The 10,632-nt window shown below is 39.9% G+C and overlaps 1 protein-coding gene across 1 annotated transcript; it reads right to left on the bottom strand.

Moving 5' to 3' along the window:
- Positions 1 to 1,445: 1,445 nt before the first annotated feature.
- On the bottom strand, positions 1,446 to 10,183 carry LOC135468648 (patched domain-containing protein 3-like). Its single transcript, XM_064747014.1, has 3 exons — positions 8,936 to 10,183; positions 4,534 to 4,734; positions 1,446 to 4,386 (listed from the first exon to the last, which is right to left on the bottom strand). The coding sequence occupies exons 1-3, from the start codon at positions 9,927 to 9,929 to the stop codon at positions 2,534 to 2,536; spliced, it is 3,048 nt and encodes a 1,015-aa protein (XP_064603084.1). The 5' UTR covers positions 9,930 to 10,183; the 3' UTR covers positions 1,446 to 2,533.
- Between the last annotated feature and the right edge of the window lie 449 nt (positions 10,184 to 10,632).

The raw sequence follows: 10,632 nt of genomic DNA on the forward strand, positions 1-10,632 counted from the left end.
CCAGTTTCTTCCATCCGTAACACTGATTTAGATGAAATAACCGTCATTAAAAGTCTCCCGATGTGATATTTCTGCCAATTCTTCCTCAACTATACCTTGTTTATACTGAACATTACAGGACTTCAAACAACCCCTGTCACACAGAGAACACACGTAAGTTATACGGAGTTTAATTAAGATGTGCATAATAATTCGAAAGTGCTAAGGCAATAGCTTGGACTCAAATATTTAGTAGACCTCTTTCCATTCTCATGTATAGGCCTAAATTAGAAGGTACACCGGTCCTGACATATTCATATAGGGTACCATAGATGTGTGTTTTTTAAATTCCATAGTTCATATGACTGAATCTTTTGCTTAAACTCGTGTAATTGAAGATTTACGCAATTAAATTTGAATTATTATTATCATCACTACCAGAAATTTCCAAAACTACTGATAGGGTGCCTTGGAGGGATGAACAAGGCTTGCCTTCAACACTGTCTTGTCGCCACGATATGGCTGAGATATTTCCAATGCGGCGTTAAGCCTGAATCATTCATTCATTCATTCGTTCATTCATTCAACACTGTCTTAAAAGATATTTCCTAAGTATTGGAAAGGGTGCTAGTGTTGGAATAGAATTACAGTGAAGCAAAGATTTGAAGATTTCTGTTTAAAAAAGCCCTTCATCCTTAGCTTAATTACTGTATCCCATATGTAAATGTCAAATCGAAGGACTAATTCACAGATAGTATAAATGCAGTGATTCTGTGGGAAAAGCCAAGGGTTGTAATACAAGGCAAGAAAGAGGGTATCCATTAAAAGTTCAGCCTTTGAAAATGTCCACAAGTAATCAGAGCTTTACACAACCTAATGATTCAGAAGTTGTATAATAACGATACGTTCTGTTGATAGCACAAAACGCCTGGAATCCTTTATGCTATTCATTTATTTATTTATTTATTTATTTGAATGGTGTTTTACGCCGTGCAAAAGAGTATTTCACTTATACGACGGCGCCCAGCATTATGGTGAAACCGGGTACAGCCAAGGGGGCTGGGGGAAACCCACGACCAGGTTGCAGGTTGCTGCCATGGCCGCACCTAGGCTTTGCCTATAATGTGCAATATAATATGGTGTAATATAATGTAATATAACATAATATAATATAATATAATCTATTTATTTATTTCATTGGTGTTTTACGCCGTACTCAAGAATATTTCACTTCTACAACGGCGGCCAGCATTATGGTGGGAGGAAACCGGGCAGAGCCGAGATGACACCCACGACCATCCACAGGCTGTTGGCAGACCTTCCCACTCACGGCCGGAGAGGAAGCCAGCAAAACTGGACTTGAGCTCACGGCGACCGCATTGGTGAGAGGCTCCTGGGTCATTAGATGCGCTAGTGCGCTAACCAACTAAGCCACGGAGGCCCCATAAAATAATATAATATTGGTGTACAAAATTCTGGATATGTTTTATTAGCTGCTCTTAAAGGAAAAAACAACAGTACTAACTATACTTGTATGGAATGTGTTAGTAAGTAAAATAAGGATAATGTGTCTTGAGAAATCTTGAAAAACTTTGGGAACCACACAAATTATATAGTGTATAGGTGTTACGGATTATGGGCGATAATAATATAATTCCGTGGATAAATCATAAAGTTTTGGTCATGTACTCAAATAGCCACAAATTAGCTGTGGAACAAAATGTTGATGTATAGAGGGCACTTAGAGATGTTCTAATCCTTCGTTACAAAGGAAAAATACTCGACATATGTGTTTTGCCACAAGATAAACAAATAGACGAATGGGCGGACGCATGGACGGACGGATGGATTAACGGACGGATGGATAAACGGACGGTTAGACGAATAGACAAATAAATTCGGGTGAATACATAACCCGCTTTGGCGGGTGTAAAAATGGACAGTTTGACTGGTCTAAAACAAGAATCTACTGAGCAATGCTTTCTGCGAACGCATAACGAAAAACAGTTAATTTATTTATTTATTGGATTGGTGTTTTACGCCGTACTAAGAGAATATTTCACTTATACGACGACGGCCAGCATTATGGTGGGTGGAAACCGGGCACAGCCCGGGGGAAACCCACGACCATCCGCAGGTTGCTGACAGACCTTCCCAATTACGGCCGGAGAGGAAGCCAGCATGAGCTGGACTTGAACTCACAGCGACCGCATTGGTGAGCGGCTCCTGGGTCATTACGCTGCGCTAGTGCGCTAACCGACTGAGCCACGGAGGCCCCCCCAAAACAGTTAAGTAACGTTTCTGAATAAACACAGCCGAAATTACTTAACTCTTTTTTTTTCTGTTAACCAGTCATGCCCGTGATAATGAAAAAAGTTCAGTTTCATATGCGCTAGAGACATCCGTTAATCGTCGATTTTATTCAGGACACTATGCAGATGTCTTCATTCTTTATCCAGTTAATATCTTTAGGATGGATAATTCCTGAGAGCACAAACTGATTATATATAATATAATTAAAGACGTACAGACACCTTCAATTATTACTTCTCATTCATTGATTTGTGGCTTCTCTTTGTACGGAATCTTGAGAATGGGATGTAGTTTTCCCTGGTGGTCCGAAGAGGGAGAAGAACACCGGTAAGAACAGAATGGAATGGGCCATTCCGAATAGTACAACCAGTAACATTACCTTAAAAAATGAACTAAAAATGTAGGATTCTGAAGGCGCCAGAAACAAAATACCAATAAATGAAGAGAGTGCACCGTTCAGTATTGGCCCTCCTGTGGCAGCCAGCGCCTTGGACACCACATCTTGTCTGCTGGTGCCCAGTTTCCCATTCTGCATCACGGCATGACAGATATGAGCGGAGTAATCCACGGAGAAGCCCGTGGCGGTGACGAGATGAAGCATTGTGATAGAGCTGAGGGTGAGATCCCACCAGTACAGGAACCCTAGTATCCCCGTCAGTGTAGACACCATAGACACTGTAATAGACACAAACATGAGGGGGTGGGGAATAAAGATCACTGAGAGGACGAACATGGCCGCCACAGCCACTCCTACAGTCTGTAACGTGTTGGGCAAGATAGCAATATACTGCTCGAAGTAGAGGAATGGCGGTGAGTACACGAAAACCGAGATACCGGATGTAGAAGCAATGTCTCTCATCCTTATCATGAACTGTCCTTGCTGTGAAGAATCTGGGAGATCAACTGTCTGAAAATGAAACCGTGAGCCCGTGATCTCGGACGAATTGTCCCCAAATCTAATATCGTTCTCAAACAAGGGATAATGCAGAAGAAACTTTTTCAGTCCGCCTGAGAAATTCTCTTTGGTGGATGGGTCATAAAAAGTGGAGTTTTGGTAAGTGGTCATCCAGGAGATCTGGAAGTTGTCTTGTATGGCGCTGTCAGCCTTCACCCCCTCAAAAAGGTTTTCCAGTGTGTTTATATTTGTGTCGTCATTGTAAGCCAGCGACTGACTGACAAAAAAAGTAACCAAGAAACGTTGCTGATAGTGATCCGTGTTCCAGTTAGTATATTCATAGAAATACGAAGACGGAGCTATAAGGTTCTTCAGTTCGAGGCCCTGTCGTAAATGAACCACCCCGTAGATTGACATTGAGAGATAACTTATGAGCATCAAGACAATCCCGACCCTGCCAGGTATAGATAAAACGAGGACAGGGAGAAATTTACGGGGCACCCTCTCGAAGAGGTTTTCGTCATCACCGGGTCTTTGAGAGGGTTGGCCAGAACAGAAGAGTCGCTCCAAACACAATCTGTTAGGTTTGGGAGTACTGTCCGGAGCGGTAATATCAGTGTCTTTGGTAAGCATATTTTGTTGAAGTTCTATGGTTTCCTTTATGTTGGGCTTCCTGTGTTCAGGTTTGGGGGCACTCCCCTGTCTCATATTGTCTGGAACGGCTGTTGCGTCAGGTTTGGAGTTACTGTCCTGTTTTCTATTGCCTGTGGTCACGACTGCATCGTTCTTTATTGGAGCAGTTTTGGTCGCATCTTGTTTCCCATTACCGGAGGCAAGTGTTCCAGTGTCCACTGTCGATGCCTTCTGTTGAAGTTTGGACGAACTGTCCGGTTTCTCTCCATCGGGGGCCTCTGTTGGAATGGATTTCTGAGTAATATTGTGTTCAGGTTTAAACGCACTGTTTTCCACGGTGTTTGTCCCCTTGCTATCCTGGGTAACACTGGTTTCCTGTTTTCCTTTCTGGAGAACATCCGAAGAGTTGCTTCCAAGGGACTCCACTGGTGCTGCTTTTGATCCAGTCGATCCTACCACCATACACGTGGCACAGTGCCGGTTTTGTTTCACTCTCCAGCCATGTAGAGCCAAGCATCCCGCAAACAGCGTGACTTGGTTTAAGTAACAGAAGAGGATAGCCAAAGCTGTGAGAAAAAGAGATGAAAACCAGAAGAATGGTTGGGTAACGTTTTTCAAGCTTACACTAATGATATTCAATGTGAAAGTAAAAGTAAAGTGAAACCAAATAGAGACAATTTGTACGACAACACAGAGCAAACTTTAAATCTCACCAGCGTATAGGCAAAATATCTTCACGGAGTAGAAGGAACTGGTCATTCCGATGAGAAAGGCCACCAGGTCTGTGAGAGAGGTCAGCGTGATGGACATGCCACTGGTCCTCATGGTGGCCGCCACTCTGTCAGGGATGTTTATGGCTTCCCGGTTTTCTGACCAGCCCGACATTAAGATGAATGCGTCATCAACACCAACCCCTGAAGGTGAAACACGAACAAGCTCAGCTAGACCCAGGAAAACAAAAGGTAAGGATTCCATAGTGTGTATGTGGTATCATATAATCTACCAGGGAAATGACAACTAACTTTACTGTTTATAGCAATGGTTACATTTCAGCACTCACCATTCTTTTGATATCATTTTGACTTCAAAAGGTCCAAACGTAATTTAAAAAATGATTTCATTTCATTTATTCACCATAAACCTTAAATTAAGTCCATGAGTAATACATTAGACGGGAATAAAGCTCACAAGAGGTTGTCATATCCCATGAAAGTAGAATGTTACGTGATAGAGTATATACATAGATTAATGATAATGATATAACAGTGTGACATATATAAACATACATGGTAACAAACAAATGTTGGCAATCAGGAAGCATAAAAGATGTTGGAAAACTTAGGAAGAACTTTAGGGAACTTTTTTGGGTCATTAACCTAAATAAAAGCAACCAAAATGTGTCTTAATCAAATTGCTCAATGAAATATATTTTAAGCCTGATTTAAAAAGAGATGTGGAATTTATAATACGAAGAGTGGTGGGTAGTTTATTCCATTTTAGACGGCAAATTGTTCTTAACAAGAAGAACGATATGTTCGTTCCGTACATAGGTCTATTATCATCCAATCGAGTTGCTCTAGTCACATAGTGATGGGTAGCAGATTGTCTTAACAGATAAGTTTCGAAGCTGGAGGAATAAGTTCGGGTCATAAAAAAAATGTGTGCTAAGAGTGATACAGATAGAATGTTCATCTCTCGCAGTAAGATGGATAGTTGACGGAACAGAGGGGACGTGTGATCATTTCTTATTGAATAAGTGATAGTTCGAATGACGCGTTTCTGGAGGATCTCTAAGGGTGTGAGATGAGTTCGTGACTTGGTTTAAGTAACCCCATATTACTTAACTTAAGTGCCCCATATGATGTTTCCATATGAAAGGTAAGGATATATAAGAGACAAATACAGAATAAATGATGTTTTCTTGTTAACAGAATGCTTTATGTGGCTTATCAACCCGAGATTTCTGGACACCTTCGCACTAATACAGTCGATATGGGAAGTCCAATTAAGTTTGGAAACGAAGACCATTCCAAGAAATTTTAATCTATATAATCTTTCTATTTAATTGTCACATATTTTAAGACAGGGTGGTGAGTTTATTTTCTTTTTAGTGAGAGGGGTTATGAGAAGATATTTGTCTTCGTAATGTTCAGGGATAGGCGGTTGCAGCAGAACCAAGTATGAAGTTTTTCAAGTTCAATGGACATAGTATTATAGAGATCATTTATATTATGAGAGGAGTAAATTGTGCTGGTATCATCTGCAAATAAAATAAAATGAAGACGGTTAGATACATGAGAGATGTCGTCGATATAAAGTACGAACAAGAAAGGTCCTAAAATAGAGCCTTGTGGAACTCCACATTGTACAGATTCAGTTGATGTTAAAGTGTCAGAAAACGATACACACTGAGTTCTATTATATAAATAACTTCTAAACCAAGAGTTGCTTATACCTCTAAAGGTGAAAGGTGACTATACTGTACAGTTTGTTCTCCTTGGCAGTCGCTAATTTATCATACAATGAAAAAGCAGAGATGTTGAGTGATTTGCTCTGGAGCCATATTGGTTTTTAGCAATCATACCATCAGTTTCTGCATGGCTAAATACTGCATTTGAAGTTATGTTCTCAAGTATTTTACTGAAACAGAGAAGTACGGATATAGGTCGGTAGTTTTCCAGTAGGTTAGCCTCTCCTGCTTTGTATACAGGCGACACTTTCGCAATTTTCATGCTGTCAGGAACTTTGCCTGATACGTAATATAAGTTCATAATATGTGACAGAGGGGCAGAAATGTGATCGGAGACAAGTTTAATGACTGACATTCGAATTCCATCAATAACTGCAGAGGCTGAGTACATAAAGTCCGATATAACAGAAGTAACATTACTTGGTGTTACTTGTGGAAAAGAAAAATTACTGGCAAATGGTTCGCTTAAGTAATCTATAAACTGTTCATTTACGGCACGAATTTCTGTGTCCAAACTACTGGCTACAGAATTAAGGTATTTACTAAAGCTGTTTGCTATCGTAGCAGTGTCAGTTATATCAGTACCATTTATATTGAAGGACAAGGGTAGTTCTCGAGACTTCCTGCGATTCATTAATCCATTTAAAACTTTCCAGATACCTTTAATATAATTGTTTACCTAATTAAATTTGTTCTCAAAGTAGTGTTTTCTTGCTAAGCAAATACTATTGTTTAACTTGTTCTTGAAGGATCTCTACCTTTTTTTCAGATTCATCATCTCTATATTTAAGTTTAAGTCAAAGATAGACATCAGAAGGCCGACTATTACCCAAATTTGAGTCGAGTCATGGGAAAACAGCGGTTACAGATGGAGGAGGACTTTCGACCAAAAGTGTCCATAGCATGATTTACATCAAATGAGTTTAGAACAGAGTGCCAGTTTGTATTTTCTACTTCATCAATACAATTTCGCTTCTCTGATGCACCGTATTTCAGGTACTGCAATTTTTGTTCTGTATTATTCCTAGAGTATCCTGATTTAATGATATGAGTGTAATGTCTGTTAGTAGGATTCCAGAGAGAAGATACTTATCAAAACAATTTGTAAATATATTATCAATTAATGTTACTGATCGAAATTTGTACTCTAGTTGGCTTTGTAATTTGGGAAGAAAGTAATTTGATTTCATTATTTCGAGAAAGTCTTTTGATGGGGCGTGATATTCAGTTTTGAAATGATCAGTATTAAAGCCCCCCCATTATAACAGTTTGTTTTGACTCTTTTTGGCGTTTTTCTACGATATATAATATATGATTATTAAAATCATTGACATCTTTACTAGGTGATCTATATACACCACCTATAAGATATACGGACTTGTTGAATTGAATCTCTAAGAACAGACATTCACAACAACCAGAGTCGCTGAGAGGTCCTCCCTTACTTTTTTGTAATGTCTGATGTAACATAGAGAGCGATGCCTTCACGTTGCAAAGAGAACATATTGTAGCCTGGAATTTCAAACAGGTCTTCAGTGGTTGAGTTAAGCCAACATTTTGAGAATCCAAGGAGAGAAAAGGGATAAGAGAGACTGTGAATAAAGGCAGCTTTTTCTGCGAAATGCTTGCTCAAGCTTCGAGCATTCAAATGAAAAAATGATAGATTGGTTGTCTAAATTTTGTAGCCGAGGTTCAGAATTAAAAGAAAATTGAGAAAAGTAAATCGATTCATGTGAATTGGCCTCAGTCCAGTGCGTTGTCTCATAGTCGTTATCGTCAGTTGGTATTGATATATGTTCAGTGGCATTGAAATCAGTTGCATTAAAAAACATGCTATCTAACATCTCTAGATCATACTGACTTGGTTGATGGGAGGATGAAGTATTTGCTGCTGGGATATGTTTTTCACCTGAAAATGGGAAGACTTATGACAGACTCAAGAATGAAAAGTTTCCACTAATATCAGTCCTTTGAGAAGAGTTTACAGGCGCATATAGTACTCATGTAAGTACTGTTTCTTAACGTATAAATGAACAAGATAAACCCAGAAACAGAAAAAAGGGATGAGTTCAAATTTAACATTTTCAATAAATGGATGAAATTTGTGTGCTCCTCAGTAGAGTGCTCTATAGTGAATAACAGCTGACTCATACTGAAATTTACAAGTTACTGACTTTAAACGGGATTTGTAAAGGTGAGGTTGCCGTCATGTGAAAGAGTAGCGTAAAGCGGCTCGGTATGAGAGGCCAAAAAAGAAAAAAAAGGAACTGTATTTTAGAAAGTATGCTACATTTGTACATGGTATGTACAAAAATGATCTAAAAACTAAACACAATGAACAATATTTTAAATTCGTATTTACATAACAGCAATAGGTATAAGGGCTATTCTGCTGCAGCTCGTAATAGGCGAACACCGCCAGAATTCCATAAGAATATTACAGTACGTTTGTGTTATATATCAAAAACAAAACAAAACAAAACAATGTTTTAATTCTTTGTTCAATTTTTAAATCTGAAAATGATTTAAATAACTGAGAATATCGTAACATTTGCAAAAAAGTACGCATATCTTATTGCTTTTTTTCTATCTCCCGCCATTTAATTTTTCAGTACCCATGTTCAAGCAATGTACAATTGCCTTACCTATAACCAGAAAGGGCATGATTCCTACTATGTTTGAGAAAGGCAGGATCCTACTGGCGACCCCAAATCCCGCCAGGATTCCCAGTCCGGCCGCCAGAACACCGGCTGTCGACAGGAAGCCTTTAGTTGACACACAGTTTCCACCGGAAGTGACGATGCTGGCGTAGGTGATCATCAGAGTAAAGGTCAAACTGAACCACATGATGTCACCTCCCGAGTTTTCGGTCAGTTCGACGTTTAATGAGTCAGACACTGCATAAGCTAAATCTGTCAGCGTAGTATTTGTGGTCATAGCCGACATTTGACTTAGAAACTCTTCCTCCCATTGCCCAGAGAGAATAGTGTTTTGAGGGGTATCCTGGCGTAAATTGTACCGGAGCTTTAAATATTTTGCTGCGTACAGTGTACCATTGGTGTGACCTACTCCAGACAGGTATAACGACAGATCCACATTCTGTACGCCATTGTTGTAATCAGGATAGGAGACTTTATTGTTATTTAGATCAGACAGGAATTCCTTTTTGAGAATAAACTCGCCGGAAACGACACAGTTTCCCAGCAAACGAGCACATGCAGTCTCAAAATCCACTCGGCTATCGTTTGAGTCAGTAAAAGAGAAGGTTTTGATCTTCCGGCTGATTTCCGCCATTTCTGTTATGACAGGGCCTGTCAGAATGTTAGAGCCGACAGCAGACGTGAAGATGACCTCCCCGAATTTACCGTCATCTATGACGTGTTGTGGGTAGAAGGAAGTCCCACTTTTGTCAGGAAACATGGTCCTGGCGGCGTGCCTGTCTTTGGCCGCCTGGTTCCCGGTGGGCACGTACACCTTCTCCACGTCATTCACGGACTGGATGCCCAGGAGAAGCACTCCCAAGACACCGTTCACGACAATACTGCTGACGATGAACCACCAGGGGTGTGCCCCAACAAATCTTCCGTACTTTGAAAAGACATTCTCACAGGCTGTGGTGAATTTCTCTACGACTGACATTGTTTCTTCGTTGAATGACCCTCTTTAGGATAAATTCATTGCTCGAATATTCAGGTCGTTATAACCCTCGGGTCTGTAACACAACAGAGGGTTTCACCATAAATCGATATCCGGAGGAAAAAAGACCTGCGCTGTACGGTGTATCAGGTGTTACACACGCCTTGTCATGATACACATGTACTGGCCGCCGCCAGATTGTTGCCGGGCAGCAAAGCCAAGGACACATAAAACTATGAAGTCGCGTTTAGAAAGTGCATGGAAGGTTGTGCTAAGCTATTGTGCTATTTCTGTATAGTGTATATCACACAATGGCAACGCATCGCTACTAAAACAGCCACATATTACGAAAAACCATGTTGTCTTCTCCAAGATTCAGAACCAAGGTTAAAGACAGGGAATAATGAAGATTTTTGTGAAGAAATATATGCAATGGAACAGGGACTAGGCAGTTAAATTTAGACAAAAATTTAATTCTGGCAATTAATTCTGTGAAGTATCGCACTGGGGAGCAAAACAGCCGAGAAACTAGACACATAATTTGGAAAAGAATAGTAGAACCTTGTATCAATAAAAGGGTCCATAAAATGTGATTTAAATGAAGGAAATGTTTATCTAAAATACTGATTTATATTTAAAGCAAAATCAACGGTCACCGGGCAGTTTCCTGGCCAGAAAATCATCACCGTAATTTCCACGTGTAACC

The sequence above is a fragment of the Liolophura sinensis genome, chromosome 6 (assembly GCF_032854445.1).
Source record: "Liolophura sinensis isolate JHLJ2023 chromosome 6, CUHK_Ljap_v2, whole genome shotgun sequence".
NCBI lineage: Eukaryota > Metazoa > Mollusca > Polyplacophora > Chitonida > Chitonidae > Liolophura > Liolophura sinensis.

What these genes read in the sequence shown, in the direction of transcription:
- LOC135468648 (XM_064747014.1), bottom strand. Translation starts at nt 9,929, where the DNA reads ATGTCAGTCGTAGAGAAATTCACCACAGCCTGTGAGAATGTCTTTTCA. An exon ending in CATGCCCTTTCTGGTTATAG is followed by an intron (nt 4,735 to 8,935) that starts GTAAGGCAATTG and finishes TTTCACCTTCAG; the next exon opens with GGGTTGGTGTTGATGACGCA. An exon ending in GATATTTTGCCTATACGCTG is followed by an intron (nt 4,387 to 4,533) that starts GTGAGATTTAAA and finishes TTTTTCTCACAG; the next exon opens with CTTTGGCTATCCTCTTCTGT.